Source organism: Chlamydotis macqueenii, chromosome 3 (assembly GCF_036417535.1).
Source record: "Chlamydotis macqueenii isolate bChlMac1 chromosome 3, bChlMac1.mat, whole genome shotgun sequence".
Lineage (NCBI taxonomy): Eukaryota > Metazoa > Chordata > Aves > Otidiformes > Otididae > Chlamydotis > Chlamydotis macqueenii.
Window position 1 is genome coordinate 69,717,667 of NC_141558.1, and position 17,523 is coordinate 69,735,189.

Sequence of the window (17,523 nt, forward strand, 5' to 3'; positions counted from 1 at the left end):
GCCCAGCAACACTGGTGGAGTCAGCAGAGTAAGCAGAGGACCGGGCAGTCTCAAGGCCCTGCTCCTCACTTGCCAAGACATAAGGTTTGACTGGTAACTCCTAAACAGCAAGGCTTTCCAGGCTGGAAACGGCTGAGCTTTAAAGGGCAGATCCACAGACAGCAGGAACTCGTACACCGATTTAGATTTGCCTTCCCTGCCCCAATTCTTCTGAAACTCATGTCTCCCTTCCCAGACAGGGCCACTCAGTCCTTTCAGGGCACCTCTGCCATCTGTGGCAGCGTGTGGGTGCTGCTCAGATCCACGTCCTTCACATAGGCACAGCTTGCAGCATCTCAGTTTACTCCATTACAGCACCTGCAGCCACATTAAAAGCCCATCCTAACACTCTGCAGGACTCGGCTATGGGGGAGTTATTGGAGTTGGTTTTTTTCAGGGCAAAGCTGCTGCTTGGGAAAACAAAAAGCAGGGATATTGAGAAGCAGTGACGTTCAGTCCTACCAGTACAAAGTTGTCCTCCCAATGCCCACTCAGCTCCAGAACCTCTATCTACAGTGAGAGGCTGTCAAGCACGCCAGGCATTGCATGCATTTCTGGTAACAAGCCTGTTACCACTTAGGCTGACCTCCAAGCACAGGGGTCTGGGATTTGTTTGTTGACTTTTGGTATGTGGTTTGTTGGTTTATTTAAGTCAGAGACAGCTCTTTGAGGAATGGGAGGGGAAATGAGAGAGGGAGGAAGGAAGTCACTAGTAAAATCATACAGGTGAGAAGAAGAAAGAATTTGTACAGAAAAGAGTATCCTTGACTTTAAGAAGTGAAACTTGTGTCTGCACCAGGCAGAGATACAGACAGTTACGTTATGATAGAGGTTAAAGCAATACAGTGTATTAAATGCAGGAATTAAGATAGTTCCTGGAAAGCTAGAGCTGTGCTAAGCGTAAAGGAGATCACAAGTAAAAGAGTCAGTTTAATATTCAAGACAGCTCTTAGACTGAGAAACACTCAGCCACGTGCCTGCAAGCAAGGGTGCCTTGCAGAAGACCACATCTGCACCCAAACAGGCAAAAAACCTCTGCTAGCCAAGCGGGGAAGCTGCTTGGCATCCCACGATCTCTTCTGCTTCCAGGTGTGATCGTAGCCATGGCCATGCTGGAAAAGCAGGAAAAGAGGAACATACCCTGAAATCTCAGCACTGGAAAACAGAGAGAGCATCAGTTTAAGAGGCTTCAGCAAAAAGACATCCTAAGACAGATGTCTGAAATTTCAGGCTGGGTATTGCAGGCTAACAAAACTGTAAGTGGAAACAGGGTCCTTTGCAATATCATGTTAGCCAGCTTTAAAAAGGATGCACCACAGCTAGCTCTACCCAGGTCAGCACTAAATAACAAAACTAAGTTATGTCCTGAAATTTGTCAGAAGTGTCATTTCCAAACCATCTCCAGCTGCAAATAAAGTGTCAGAGGACATGAAAGGGGAAAAAAACCCCTCCAATAGACCTCAAGAACAACAGAGTCTTCTCCTTGTCCCCTTGAATTTCAAACTTGATCCACCTCCCTCACCTTGCCATGGCTTCTCTCCACCTTTCGGAAACACTTGTTCAAGGAGAGGTTGTGTCGGACCGAGTTCTTCCAGCCGGTGGGTGCTGTGGCAAAGTAGGGGAAGCGTTCCAGGATCCAGCTGTAGATTTCTTTGACTGGTAAGCTCTTGTTTGGGGAATGCTCGATTGCCATGTAAATGAGAAGGCTGAAAGAGTACGGGGGTTTGGAAGTGGAGGATTTTTTTTCGGGGTTCTGATAGCAGGATGGCGAGAAGGATGGCACACTGTCGCCCTCAATGTCATATAAGGGGCTAACGATCGGAAGACCCTCACTTCCGAGGCTGAAGTTTGTTAGAAGGTTAGTACTTTCATGCAGCCAGTTCAAATTTGTGAGCTCGTCGTCTGCCGAATCTCTGTCCATCACGGTGGCTTTTGGCCTGCCGGCATTGCCTGCGTCAGGCAAGCTTCCCATCCCATGACACTGCCGTAGTCCTGCAGCTTTTTCTGCTCCTGGTGTTTCAGCTTTCTTATCCGGAGTCATTCCAGTGACTGGACCCATTTAGCTTTATTGGTCTGCAACAAAGAAGACAGTCAGAAATCAATGCCAGCCTTCAAAATCATGTTCAGTGGCAGCCCACCAAACCCAAACAGAGGGCTGTACCGTCCCCACACTGTGCAGGGCTACTGCTGTCACTAATGAGAGCCAGGGTCCAACACAAGCCCCATGATAATCTCATCAGCATGTGTTAACTCTCTGGGGTTTATAACCAGAACTTATGGTAAGCACTTGGAAACTACTGTTATCTATCTTGAAACGCCGATCTGGACGCAGAAATAATAGCTATTTTGATGTCACCATCTAAAATCTAAAAAATATCTTAACAGGTAGGATCTAATCCATTCAGCTCTCATATTAACTCTTTAGTTATACTCATTATATTGTAAATTTATCCTATTTATAAGTGTTTGCCTTTGGTGCCCAAAGGGTAAAAAATAAGCTGCAAAACTTAAATCAGCATAAGGTGAAGTTGTGGTCTCTGCACAAACGAAGTCTTTACAACCCCCCTACAAGTCACAGTCACTCCCAAGTCCTGCCTCTCGTTTCCACCAGGGAAGATCTGACCATTCCATTGGTTCAGCTGGGTCCAGTGGAGCCCAGGTCCAAAAGACCTTCTTGCTGTTCTAGCCCAGGCTGCCCCGCAGAGCAGAGGGTGGTGGAACCAGCTCTCAATGGGATGGGACCATCCACTGGGGCAGCAGCTCAGACCTATCACAGAAATCATGGCTGACCACTTGCTTTGAACTTTTCCCTAAATTAAAAAAATATATATATATAAAATTACCTCTATTAAAGGCTGCCACCCAGAATGCATAGTCTAACAGGCTACCCATGCTTTAGAGGCATTAAACTAACAAAAAGCACCTTCTTGCTCACGGAGTTTTAAAAGAGGTTATCTAGCAAACTCTGTTACACCAACAGCTGTTTTTTTCTGCTGGTGTGACCATGTCAGAGCTTCATTGCACCCACAGCTTTGGACACCGTAACAGTACCATAAGTACAGGTCAACAAAACCACTCTAAAGATGGAGTGTCTATATCTATATCTACATACAGGCGCTGTACTAGCCGGAGGTAAACGTAAGGCACTCCGACTATGGATGCAGTTTACCAGCAAAGCTGAGGTTTGTACTAACTGTTAAAAAAAAAAAAAAAAAAAAAAAAAGCCCCCAAAAACCCAAGTTAAAAAAAAAACAACAAAAACAACCAGCTCCCTGTCCCAGTATGTGTTATCATTCTGGTTTCATGCTCCAGTCTCTACTGCAAGAGCCCAACTGCAAGACTAGGACAGTTTCCATATCATATCTCACCAGACAGCTCTATGCAGTTACTGGATATTTTCCTTACATCAGTTTTTAGTAAACATGTGGCCTTGTGCACTTGTGTCTTCTCCTACAAAGAGGAGGCAAGGAGGCGGCCAGCTTGTGTACACGGTCTGGTTGTCCCACCAGACACTCTGACAGCTGATTCCAACCTGACAGCCTCACCGCGTTCATGCAATTACACTGCTCAACCTGCCTGGAGACACAGCTGCCCAGCCTCCTTATTTTGGAGGAGGGGAGCAACGTGCACAACGGAGGAGTGACATGGTGACACAGAAAGGCAACAGGACACATACATTTTACATTCCCCAGCAGGAGCCAGAGCCCTGCCAGCCCCTGCCTGGTGCTAGGCAGGCGCGTGGTGCAGAATTTGTGCCTCCCCAGAAAATGCACCGTGTCTCCCACCAGCAGTTTCTTCTCCACCCTTCATCTGCTCATTCGCTTTAACACCAGCTATTGCCAAGCTGTTTAGACAGTAAAACCTGCACCTATGCTTACCAGTACTAGTGCTGGAAACCATCCCCAAATTTTCTATTTAAGTGCAGGGATAGGCATGATTAACTACCAGCTCAGTCATTAAAAAAAAAAAAAAAAAAATTAAAGCGAACTGCTCAAATAGCTGGTCAAAAATAGCTTTGCTCTCCCTACAATTTTCTTCTCCCCCAAGCCATCAGAGCAGATTTATATTGGCAGCCAGTGATTGCTGGCTTTAAACACAGCAATATATACATATGCTTATGTCACTTTTTCAATCCTTTCTTAAATTAAAAAACAAAACAAAGAGCTAGTGATAAAATTCATACAGTGAGACAAACCCCAATTCCACTGCAACACGAGCTGCACCATTTTCCTTATGATGATTAACTTTGTCTCCTTGTTCAGTGCCTCTTTAGCCAGCTACGTACAAGCTGACACCTCTCAGCCGTGTATTCGTAATTTTAGCACTCGGTTCATGTTGCATGAAATATCCCTTTGCAAATCTCCAGTCAGCACAGCAGAGCAAGAGCACACCCATGTACACACACACATGCAAGTTTTGGGTCACTCTATTTATTCCTTTGGTAAAGTGGGGAAATAAAGTCTGTTTTACAACACAAATATGGCCTGGGCACGCTCAAGAGTCTCCTCAAAAATATAGAGGGAAGAAAAAACATGTTAACTTATTAAACTGATATTTAAAATCAGGTAGGTTTTGTGGTCTCAATGTGCTATTTGTTTACACACAATTATGTGTTAGCAGAAACTCATTAGAATAATTAATATCCTACTTTAAGAAAAATTATTTGCAAGCAATATACTTACAGTAACTAATATAGGCTAGTGCCACGTTTCTCTTAGTAGAGCCATTACAAAAATCCTCATGTCTCATATTACCTTCTTAGTGTCTAGCTCGCACATCTCCTATATGTACATATCAGCAGAAATTATTTTTTTTCTAGAAAGCTATAAAGGCCATTATTAGACTACTATCGTCTAATAAATAAGAAAAAAATTAAATCACAGTTCCATAACTACTGCAGCTTTCAGAGGGTGTTCTCCAGTGGTCTCAACTGAATGCTGCATCAAGGATAATTTAAATATAGAAACAGCAGAGTATGCAACAGGAAGAGTTATTTTAATGAAGTAATCCTTAACTCCATTGCGATGGCAGTAACAAGACTGATAACACTGAGGACCTTCAATGGATAATTTTGGTGCTGCTGTTCTGGAGACTCCAGCCAGTGTTCCTAGACAGCATCACCTCAGCCCCAACGACGTAACGCCCTTGGCTTTGCTTGATCCCAGAATACTGTAACCTCTAATTCTGTTCAGTTTACTCTGGCCTGCTGCTTGCATCAGTCTGAAGAAGAAACCAACACTGACAGCCTTCCTACTGCAAACGACTGCAAAGCCATCAAAAGCTCGCCCTTCCCCTAGACACAGATCAACCACTGCAAGTCTACAGGGTAACCCACAGATGGGCTCATTAACAGGCATGTTAACATCTGTCTCACCTGTCAAGCACGCAAGGACAATGTGGACACGGGACCTCCGCACCTCTCAAGCACCTGAGGGCCATGTGGACCACAGGATGGTCTCTAACTATTCAGCTGAGACCACACTGCAGCAGCCTGGTGAGGAGCAACAGCAGTGCCACTGGAGTGCATCTGAAGGCACACAAGTGGTCAGCCTGCATGATCTCCAAAGCCCCCCTTCACTCACGCAGACCCTTAATGACATCCAAAATTCACAATTTCTTTTTCTCCGTGTGTGCTCTCCTCAGCCATAAGCAGATAAGATTGTGAGAACACAGCTTCCAAGCTGCCATTTTCAAGACTACCACTTCCAATATTTGGGGTTTATTATTTTATGTAAGGATCATTATATAGCTTACAGCTGGTGTAAGCTAGCAGGGTTTTGTGGACAGGGATGACCCAGCAGGAAAGCCACAGTAACAGCCAGATACATCCCCAGCTACGACTTCATTTTGACAGAAGACCTTGAACATCGCTATGTCCTGCCACAGAAGTGAAAGCTTTGATGTGTGAGCACTTTATGAAGACAAAGTTGCTTTAACCTAGGCCAGCTGTTTAACAACACTGGAAGCCTGCTTGGGCTCAGGCAAGCAGGGAAGCAACATTTCCTTGCAGCAGCCTTTCTTGAAGGAGTCTCAGCTCCAGCAGAGTCCAGACCCAGGGGACAAAGCCATACCAGATACCTCCATCCCACCAAAAGTGACGTAACACTGCACAGATGTCATTTTATGGACACCATACCTGGACTCAGTGACCCAACAAGAAAAAATTCAGCCTTTTTGTTAAAAGATGCTACAGCTTCATCCGTGCCAAGTTAGTGCGTGAGCAGAGCTGCTGCTGCTACTGCTTGACCCTTCTTCACTCTCCAGCGGCGTCAGATGAAAGGTGCCGCCTGGCATCCCCCCAGCGTCAGTGCCCTAGGTTAGGACAACCTTCTCCACAACTAAACGTACCTATTTATTCCTGTAGGACCAGCCAAGCAACTAGGTCACCTCTGTGAGTAGTGGGAAGACCTGGAACCTGCTAATGGTGCAGTAGTTTCCCTTCAGATTTAAAAAATATATTTTTTTTAAATTAAAAATCATATCATACATTGTCCAAGTCTGAGGAGTAGAATATTATTTTAATCCAGGAAAAAGAGATTTTTAGCCATATCGCATTGATGTTAATGAGAGCAGCTCTGCAACAAACTCATGGCGTGCAGCCTTACCAACAGAGCTGGGGCTCTTGTGTACTCTACACACAACTTCTGTACTAACATGTACACGCTCCGAGAGGATATTTTAAGAGACTGGTATGTGCCTTTGCATGCAAGCAACTATACCAACAGCAAACTGTTCTATTGATTTTTCACATTCCCTTGCATTTACGGGAAGGGCATCAGCACCAGGGACTGTCCCAACTTAAATACATCAGTGTAGGTATCGTGTTGTTACAACAGCCCAAGGATTACACAAATAAACGGCTATCACCACTTGCCTACACAGGTTTAGGATAAACTTCCAAGCCAGCAGGCACATGGCACCAGAACAGCTAGAAGTCTTTGTGCGTTAGAGGGAAGAGCAACAACAACAACAACCAAAAAAAAAAAAAAATAAAATAAAATAAAATCTTGGCACAACTAGTGAAAACCCATCAATAAAAAGCACCACATCCACTTGACCAGGAGCATTAAAAGCATGACACCAGACCATTTTTCCCCCAATTATTGTAACCTTCCCCCCTCCTTCATCTCCTTTGTCTCGTGCTGCCCAGCTCCACCCCTGCCCACCTCAGACGGGCGGCTTGGCGGGCTGGAGGTCGGCCTGAAGTCCACCCCCCAGCCCTGCAAAAGGCCTGTATTTGATTACAACAGTATATGATGTCACGTATCCAAGACAACTAAAGGCATTACGGTCTCCCGGGGACAAAACCGGCTCTCGGCCATAGATTTCGGTGAGCCGGGACCAGTTGTCCGCAGAGGAGGAGAGTGGGCAGCTGCACCCACTGCAACAAAAGGCACCCAGAGATGCTACCCCGGGGTAGCATCCATGGCAGGCAGGGCCCTTCCTGCTCCTCTTGGCTTGCAAAGGGAAGGAAATTAAAAAGAATTGTTAAAAAATCCATCAAAAAGGTGGTTATCCGCTTCTTGAATACAGCCTGAGGAAAAAAAAAAACCAAAACTAAAAAACAAAACAAGGACTGGACAAACCATAAGCTCAGGGGTTTCTTTTTAATTTCGGCATCGGTAGGCTCAAAGGAGAAAAGAGGGTTTCCAGGTACTTGCCAAAATACTTCCAAGCCTCTCCCACTTCAATGCCCCTTTAATGTCAATATTCTCCCTCACTCTCTAATCTAATTAAAGGCAGGGGGGAAAAAACCAAACCCAACGGTAATGAAAACCAATGAAAAGGTCCAATATTAGGAAAAGTTAAGAAATGCTGCAAAATTCAAAAAGAGAAGGGATTAAACCCTTATCATAGTCTGGGGAAGGGCAGGGAGCAAGACAGAGATAGCATCTGAGATCTAACTTGTACAAAAAATGTTTTCACTTTTTTATTAAGTGCAGGGCCTTGAGCCTCCAGTGCTGCCTGCAGGGCCTCTGCAGTCCTGAAGCCCCTCCAAAGGCTGCAGTCACTGCTGGATGGCCCTCCCTCTGCCTCAGGTTTAAAACACGCACGTGAAAACAGTCTAACTGAGAAACTGGGAAGTGGGGAAAAAAAAAAAAAAAAAACAACCAAAAACCAAACAGGAGTGAAATCTAAACTATTAAGAAAAAACCCTTGTCGTTACAGAAAGGCGAGGGGGAAGTGCTTTTAAGAAAAATGCTTTATTGCCAACAGTAGCTTTTCAAAAGATGCCTTCGGGTCATGTTCCTTAAATCCAGTACACTGCTCAGTAAATGGACTAAAATGCAAAAAAAATGTAAGCCATTGATATGTTCACAAGCAAGTCATTTGAGCAAATGCCTTGCAAAATAATTCTGATGCTAATTCCCTTTCCAGGGTACCCCTTCCACGTGTTTCTCCTCCATGCTCTTGAAACGTAAGTGAAGGCAGCTACATTTCAGCTGGTGTCAGTAACAATTTACCAACGCTAGAAAGCATAATGCTATCTTTTCCACTCAGCTTTTCTGCCTTCTTTGGCAGAAGTAGTTACTTCTTTAAAGTACCAGAAGTCCCAATTTTCAGCTGAAAACCAACAATTTGAACCTTCGCCCCAAATGACCCTTCTGCAAGATTTAATTTAAAAGCAACGTGGGAGGCGTAGCACAAAGCCACTGCTACCAGTACAACTTTGTGATCGTGAAGCTGTCAGCGATGGCTGTTGCCCAGTTCCTGCTCCTGAAGCGCAGGTTTCTCTCCAGAGCCAGTGGCGCGGCAAAGCATGGCTCTTCACCGTGCTCACCTCCCCAGCCAACTCGCTCTTAATTTTCCTCTGCAACTGTAGAACTTGGCTTTCTGTTTCAAAATTACTTTATATCAGAATAATGCCTCTGCTCATAATGGTTGTGGCGTAAAATTATCTTTTCTTCTATACAGTGACCCCACACTGGAACAATGGGACCAAGCAGGTTTCTTGTATAGGAAAATGGTCCAGTTTGTCATACAGGGTCTGTTGAGGTACAACTTCAGATGGAAGGCTGCGGGAGATACAAGTTTCTGTGAACACAGAAGGCAGGCACCAGTGCTAACAAAACAAGGCTGTGAAAGTACAAGATGCCACCTGACACTGCTCATAATGGCATGGTCAAAGCCCAAAAGCACACCAGCTCATATTTTTGACTACTCAACATCCCTAAATCAAACCAGATTAACTGAAACCGGTCTAGCATGGTCCTCACAGACCAGAGGATGAGAGACAAGTGACTGCTGCTGCTGTTTAGCAGCAAGCTTCCCAGCTCCCACTCACTCAGCTCTGCTCTGTGCGAGTTTTCCAGTTGCCAAGCTCCCTCCACAACCAGTAATTAGCTATTAGGTGCCCATATACTCACCCCAAATCTAAGCACAATGCAATGCAGCAAGCAAGCGCTAAAAAGAAAGCAAGCAGGGGACCGCACGTGAACCAGGAAACTAAAAGTAGCTACAAACTGCAAGACAGGAATGCACTGAAAATAATCTGAGAGAAGAAACAAAGCCCGAGCGCGGTACCGAGACAAGCTGCTCCAGGAGACGGGCTTTGGGAATACAATCCAGCCACACGTCGCAAAGCCCACGATAAAAACGGGATGGCCATCCGTGCAACTCACACTGGTGGGACACCCAGACGCAAAGAGACCGCCTTGGCTGCCGACCAGAGGGGAAGGTCGGCACGCGGCCCTAGGCGCTGCAGCTGGAGGCTGCAGACCCAATCTCAGCCCAGCCCTACACTTCAAACCCACCCCGTTAGCAAGTTCAGAGAAGCTGATGGGGTTAGCCACCTTAGACCACAACGGCCATCCTGCAAGGCAGCCAGCGTACATGGGGACCGGTGACCCGAGTAAATCGCATTGAGATTTTCTGCCAGTGGGAACTGAGTGAAAACATCCTCAACTTAGAATCTAATCCTTACAGAGGGTGCAGGAGGGCAGGGGCAGGGGGTGATTTCTGCAGCAGCAATAGCCAACTTAATGGAGCCCTTAACATACCCTAACCTTTGAAGAAAAAACAGCAAGCTCTAAGTCTAATTTGAACATAATAGAAAACAATTTGAACACACTGGGGAAAAAAAAAAAAGTCACGATCCACATCGTTGACTTTTGGTATAAATCTTCTCATCTGCACAAATTCCAGGCTTCTCTTAAAATAGCCCTGGTATGCGAGCAACCATTTGGTAACATGGGTATTCCTACCCCAGACACAACAGCTAGGCTTCCCAGTAACTGACCGCACACTCAGGACAGAGGAGGACTCCACAGAACTCCCCAAAAGCAAGTGTGATCCAAGCCTCATGCTTCCGCAGCCGTAAGGTTTTGTGGGGATGAAGCAGAGTACCAGGGGTCATGAAGACGCTGGCTGGCATCAGACAGCACTTCTTCTTCGGTACCACATAATTTATTGCTGAAGCATGGGTGAGCTGTCTCCTGCTTAGTGACTTAAATTGTATTTTGCAAGCACCCCGGAGCATCGCTGTGTGCTTTTACCCAGCACAGTGAGGAAGGGATAGAAAGTTCATCACTGCACAGCATGCCCTAAGTCAGTATCGCATGTAAAGGTCCAGCTGAGAAAAACTGAAGCGACATCTCAGTGTTTTCTCGTTTTAGTTGCGAGTATCTTCTCTGGGAGCCAAGGAAGCTGCTGGATCTGGGAACGGACACACCACATGCACCCAAACCGACCCCTTCAGTTGTTGCGCTGGGATGCGGACCGGGTTTGCAGCCTGCAAGCATGCACTTGTTGGGAGACGAGGCTGCGTGCTGACGTGAGTCACCCAGTGCCGCTGACAGCGGCCTCCTGGTGCAGGAAGTTGCCCAACACCATTTCAGTTGTTGAGTGGCGAGGCGCATGCGGTAGGATGAGGCACTCCATCTACTTCCCCTCAAAGAAGTTATAACCAACGCAGTGACATCCTCTATACGAGCTTGTACGCAACACACCTCATTGATGGGAGGGGCAGGAACAGCAACAGCCACAAAAAGAAAACTCAAGGAGCCCAAATGGAATAAAACGGACAGGATTTACACCTGTGCTAAAAGGTAGTGGAGTACGCACCACACCATCCGTACAGCTACGGCCTTCCCTTACGGGGACAGAAGGCCGTTTTTGACTGATCTGACAGCTGGGAGAGGAAAGCTGTATTTTGCAGAGCTCGTTTCGCAGTGCAGCGGTGCAGTAAGAGTACCCCGTTGAAGGGAAAGGCAAAAGAGTCGTACAGCAGCGGCAGCTGTGGGCACACCATCACTCCCCCCTGCATCCCTACCTTCTCTCACCCCGCCAGCCATAACCCTACCGTCCAGCTTGTTCTGATAAGGTAACACAAACCTGCATTTGGAAGAAGTCTTCTTCGTGCCTGGAGTATTTCCTCCCAAATATAACCCCTTTTAACCCAAATAACAAGAAGCAAAGGAACGACGATGGCGTAGGAAGGTGGAATTACAACCCCAGTGAAACCAGCATAAAAATTTCCACTGTTCTTATGGGAACCAACGTTTCCGCACAAGAACTGCACTGCTTTCTCACCAGTTTCAACTAAATCCATACACAGCATCTTCAGGTGCCAAACTATCTCGTTCGTCAAAAGAGTTCGCTCAGCGTGTCAGGCTTTCAAGCCGACTGTGTTGAGCGGGCAGAGCCTATGGTTAATAAAGAAGGTAAAAATCAGCCTGACGTGCCCCTAAGCCTCTGTCTTCTTTCCCAGGCACTACATTTGCTCGCCAGGCAGTCCTTTTTCTCATTTGATGGGACCATTGCACATCCCTGTATCTGGTCCGTTACTTACGGGACTGGCACGTCCTGACACTGAGACAGTTGCTGGCAATGTGAGCCCCTTCCATCCCGAGCTCCCAGGAGAGACGGGAAGGCTCCTCAAGCAGAAAACCTGTGGCGGTTGGAGCTGTTGAGGCAGCACACTCCTCAGTTGATGTTCCTTTTGGATAAAAAAAGATATCTTACTTCTGGGCTGTGCAGTTCCTGCGGAGCTCTGTCAGTACAGCCTCAGCGACAGCACCTAAAGTGGGTCACAACTTCATCCTCTGGTCAAGATGCTGACAATGAAGACATCAACCAAACTTTACGCCAGCAAGGTCCGCAAGAGCACGTGGGGCCCCACACCCGAAGTGATACGGGGCCGGTGTCTCCAGCTCCCTCCAGCCCCCTGCTCCCCAGCACAGCATCCCCACCACGCTCTGCAAGCGTAAACATGGGGTACAGCGGCACCCCTCAGTTTACGGGGCGTTTGGGGACAAAAAGAAAATACTTAAGAGTACAGAAGACTCCTATACACGTTTTAGGCAACTCAAATATACAAAGTAAGAATGATAACCTCCTCCCTATTTCTACAAAACCCACATCACGCAGCCAGACACCAATGAGCCCCCAGCTGAAGCTGAACCGCTGCACAGCAGCACGTGGCCGAGCTCCGAAACAACACACCCTGGCACTCAGCTAAGTTCATTAGCTCAAGCTCCGAGCTGTGCTAATTTGCTACTGTATAGCTTTCAGTTCAGAGCTGATGTGTCCAGCTATCTTCTGCAGAGCTCAGAAAATGCGAGTTGCACCTGCCAAGAAAAAAAAAAAAAAAGAAAAAAAAGACAACAACTGCAAACTAATTCAGGTTTTCAGACAAAATGCCAGCTTAATTTATCTTGCATAGACGTAGCATCACACCAGGCTTCTAGGAGGTAAAAAAGACCCTAAAACAACAAACACAAAAGAAATTAAGTGAAATATTACAACACACCTGTTACCAAAGTTGATCTAAATGCAAGATCACTAATAGCAGGATTTGGGGGGGAGGTGTGTGTATGTATACACAGAGAGAGTACAGTATATATAAAATTATCTTGATTTCACAGGTTAGCCACAAACCTTATCAAGTTACCTTCACAGGACCCAAGCCCAACATAATTTAGCATTTTTAACTTCACACGTTGCAGATAACGTCCATCCCTGGGCAGGCACCACGGCAAGGAGGTTATTCTACCGGGCCCCGCTCAAGGTTACGATTTATTTTCTGGTTTTACTCTTTGTCCTCTTTACTCTTTGTTTGGGCCTTGCCAGAATCCGTATTTTTACGAACAAAAAAAAAAAAACCCAAAAACCCAGTTTCCGCACCCCCATAAACGGGAGCGTTGGTGTGTCGGGGCAGGAGCCAGGCGGGCAATAGGATGCTGCTCCTCAGCCGCCACCGCGCTTCCCTGCGCGACGTCCACCAAAAACCGCCGAAAAAGCTGGAAAACTCCGGAGGGCCACGTGCAGATCCCAGCCTTGCCTCCAGCACCTCGTCAGCCCGTTTCCAGTGTTTTACCCCGAAATACCGGACCCCCGTGACGCGTCTCCCGCTGCCACCTCGCCTCTGCGAACCACGGCTCCCTCCGCGCACCCGTGCGGGCCTCCCACCGATTTTTTGGGGACAACGGGGCCCACCGGAATAACGCCCGAGTAGGGTGTTTATGTAGTTAAACTGCTTCGGGGGTTTGTGGCGGTGACCCGGAGGTGAGGGGCACGGCGGGGCCGCGCTGCTCGGTTCCCGCCTCGCCGGACACCGGCCCCATCACCCCGCGCGTAAGAAGCCCAGGCCCGCGCGTAAAACCCGCGGACGGACGGAAGCTCCGCGGAGCCGCGCCGGGAGGAGGAGCTGGGGGGAAGGGGGAAGCGAGTGGGCCCGCTCCCAGCACGACCGCCGCGTGGGGGGCGGGGTGTCCCCATGCACCGTGCACACCCCCCTCCTCACGCATCGCCATCGAGACGGGTTGAAGAAGAAGCGCGGGACGGAACGCGGAGGGGGGGGGCTCGCTTCGCCCCCTCCACGCGTGGAGCGCGGCATCCCCGAGAGGGGGGCACCAGTACCACCCCCCTTCTCCCCTCCCCTCGCACCAACGGGGACCCGCCGCCCCCGCGCTTTCCCCTTCCCCCACGAAACCCTTCCAGAGCGTTAAAAACAAAAAAACCCCAACCCCTTAATCCCCGAAAACCCCCAAAACTAAATGAAAAAAAGGAGGGAAAGCAACAAAAACAGGCGTGGAGGAGGAGGAAGGGCGGGGTGGGGGGGGGAAGCGCCGGCTCCACTCACCGCGGTCATGAAGGCAGCGCGGACACAATATGGCAGCGGGGGGATGTGTCAGGGAGCAGCTGCTCCCTGCGCAGCGGCGGCGGCACCGCCCTCCCAGCCTCCCCATGGCAACCGGGAACACCTCCCCCCACCCCCCGCCCCCCATCACCGGTACCGCCCTCCCGCACCGCCCCGACGGCCCCGGTGCTACCGCCGCCACCCCGGGGCCGGCGGGGCGGGGCGGGTTGCGAGGGGCTTCCAAGCTCCGCATGCCACCCCGAGCATACTCGCCTGCTGGGAAGTTTCCATTTTCCCCTAAAACACTCCAAATTTAAACCATGAACCCTCCTTTTAGTTTCACTTCTCTTTCCTCTCCCCTCGCACAGGCCATGTGCTGGTGTGGTTTTTTTTCCTATTCCTCCCCCCCCGCATTTCTCCTATGACGTTAAACCTTCTTTATTATTTTTTTTCCCCTCCTCTTAACAAAGATGAAGCCTCCGCCGTGTTTGCTCTGCCTTGTAGCGCATTGTCTTCCACTCATGCCTTTGGCTTTTAAGCTTTTCGGGGCAAGAACTTTACTGTTTGCTTAGCGGGGTTTTGCAGTCCTGCGTTCACTTGGAGTTTTGCAACATAAGAAAGAGGACCTTGAGAAGTCGCTTGCAGGGAGAAATTTCCTTTTGCATCCCAGCTGCCGCTGCGAAAAAAAAAAAAGGTTATTTGCCCTTCCAAGATTTCCTTGCTTTCTGAAGGACACTCGGCTTTCAGCTGCTTCTTGATACATTGCAATGATTTTATTTAAAAGGGAGGATGGGAATGTGTTTCAAGGAAATTCCCCCACTCCATATTAGCAGGAACCAGTGGTTGTTTGGGGTTTTTTTAACATTTGAAGTAGTTTCAGTTCAGAGAACAACTTCGTGGGTTTTTTAAGAGTGAGGATGAATCCGGCCCAGGGTTACAGCAGGCAGAATATTCTCCTAGGGGCAGAGAACCAAATCCAGGGGCAGGGAGGCTCTGCTCAGCACATACAGGCACCTTCCACTGCACCGTGAAGCACAACCGGCTTCGGAAACCACACAGTTTTGGCCAGAATACATTGTTTCTCAGCAACTTTCATTTTGCTCCTACCTAATTTCCACTGATCGAATACATTAGGATTCATTCAAACTTTTCTTTTTCTTTTTCCAGCTTTAGAAGTTAGCGAGAGCCTTCCTACCCTCTCAGCGGACAACAGAAGTGCATTTATATTAATTATGTATTACTAAAGCCATCTAATGCTGAAAGCACCCTCCATTCCTAAACCATTAAAAACACACCTAGCACTGCTGGTGCCAGCAACACTTTGCCCCTAACCGGCTCTTTTGCATGAATTCCCACCCCTCTGTCCCTCGGAAAGCCTGCGCGGCAGCTTGCCTTGCCTGGCTACCACACCTCAGCCGCTTCAGAGGGAGGGAGGATCAGGGCCAAGCCGAGCGTCGTTTGCCCGTTGGAATCGGGGTGTGTTGCTTTGACTTTTGCCCAGCTGGGAGGTGACCTGAGAGATCGGCGTTTGAATCCGGGATCCCTTCGGCGTCCTTTTGTGACGTGAAATGTTCAGAGTGGACCATGGAAGGTGCTATCTGTTCTCACCCCTTGGTTGCATTTGCCCCCTGGCCTTTAAAGCAGAGCTGCGCACAGATTTTTTTTCGATTTACCCTTTAAAAACGCAACCTGAGTTCAGCAGGAATATGTGCCGTCTCTTCCTTTATGTTTCAGTGGAAGAAAAAAAGAAAAACACTACAAAACCAAACAAGACCTAAACAGATAAAAGCTGAAAGTGCCCTGAAGTCGCCACCCCCTCACGGAAACAAAAAAAAATCAAACAAAACTTGGCCTTTGAACGAGCATTTTATTTAAACCAGGGTGCAGCAAATGAAATAAAATGTTTCTACACCTCCTGAAAAATGTTGTTACCTTTATCTTCCTCAATCCTTTCTACTCCTCAACATGTTCCCAGTAGATTTTTTGGCTTTAAACCATATTATGTTGTTAAAAATCCAGCAACTCTGTATTAATGAAGGCAGTAACCAAGATTTGAAGCTTTCTGGAGTGCCTTCTGCATCAGGCCCTTACCTCCAACACCAACCGGAGTTGCCTTCTCTCTTCTGTTGCCCATGAAATGACCGATGGCTGCAGCAGTGGATTTGGGGAGGGAGGCTGAAGAAAGCCCAGCAAAATCTCTAGAAAGGCTTCCACTTTCCACCTCCTATCATGCTCATCTCAATAACATGCCGTAGGCAGAATCACATCTTCTAGAGGTGCATGTACAGTTGCAATTCTGCAGTAGCTCGTCCATGCAGTGTTGGAGGATCCAGAGCTGACCCAGTTCAGCTGGGGCACAGAGCATTTTGAGCAGGCACTGCCAGGTCAGGTACTGGGTACAGGACAGGCACATGCCACAGATAGATGATGCAGCATCCCCAGCATTACAGAGATGGTGGAGGTCGCTCCTCAAGGGTGTTTGCTTTCTCACCAGCCACAGCCCCCAGGAGCAGCCCTACAAAACCCAGCACATTTCTGCTGGAGCACGGTTTGCACCCCGGGGCAACGTTTTGTTTCCACTCTGTCTTCCGCAGCGACCTGGATCCACACCTTCAGCTAATGCAGGAGCTGGGGCACGCCAGGGCTCCAGGCTCTCCTGGTCCCCACCAAACACAAACTGCAGAGAAGGGTACACACCCTTCATGAATGGGCAAGGACAGTCCTCCACTGCAGGCCTTTTTGGGTCACCACGAGCGCACTCACACCGCCCCTGATGTTTGCCTGCTCTGCCTGTCCCTGCCTGTACTGGCTCCCGATTAGCAACCTCAACCAGCATCAGGATACTTTCACTTAGTGCCTGGGCAGCTGCCAGATTGAGGAACCTGTATTCATCTCTGTTCAGTGTCCACACTGAGCTTGATCCCTGCTTCCTCACCATGATCCAGTTTGCCTGCTAAATCCTTCACGCGGTTTGTGAGAGCCAGAGGGAGCAGGTGGTGGAGGGCTGGGAGCAAAATCATCAGATGGAGCCAAGGCCACCATTGTCGTCCTGTCACGCATCCTCACCCCTGAGAAGCTGGAGACCCACGGCATGGACAACGCTCTGCCAGGCTGCTTTGTGCAAAATACCTGAAAGCTGCTTATTCCCAAATGTCTGATTCAATGAGGGTGGTGGAACACTAGAACAAATTGCCCAGAGAGGTGGTGGATGCCCCATCTCTGTAAACATTCAAGGCCAGGCTGGATGGGGCTCTGAGCAACCTGATCTGGTTGGAGATGTCCCTGCTGCTTGCAGAGGTTTTGGACTAGATGGCCTTTAAAGGTCCCTTCCAACCCTAACAATTCTATGATTCTCTCCTGCAATTTACCCTGTCCCACAATAGAGGCCTGTGGCTTCTGGCAGT

General features: G+C 48.2%; 1 protein-coding gene across 2 annotated transcripts in view; it reads right to left on the reverse strand.

Moving 5' to 3' along the window:
- Positions 1 to 14,174, reverse strand: part of FOXN2 (forkhead box N2) — a 33,122-nt gene extending 18,948 nt beyond the window's left edge. For both annotated transcript variants that reach the window (XM_086745175.1, XM_086745174.1), the window contains exons 1-2: positions 14,123 to 14,174; positions 1,562 to 2,112 (exon numbers count right to left, since the gene is read on the reverse strand). In XM_086745175.1, the coding sequence (XP_086601301.1) occupies positions 1,562 to 2,098 (537 nt within the window). In that variant the 5' untranslated portion in view covers positions 2,099 to 2,112; positions 14,123 to 14,174. The remainder of the gene's footprint in view (positions 1 to 1,561; positions 2,113 to 14,122) is intronic.
- Positions 14,175 to 17,523: the final 3,349 nt, after the last annotated feature.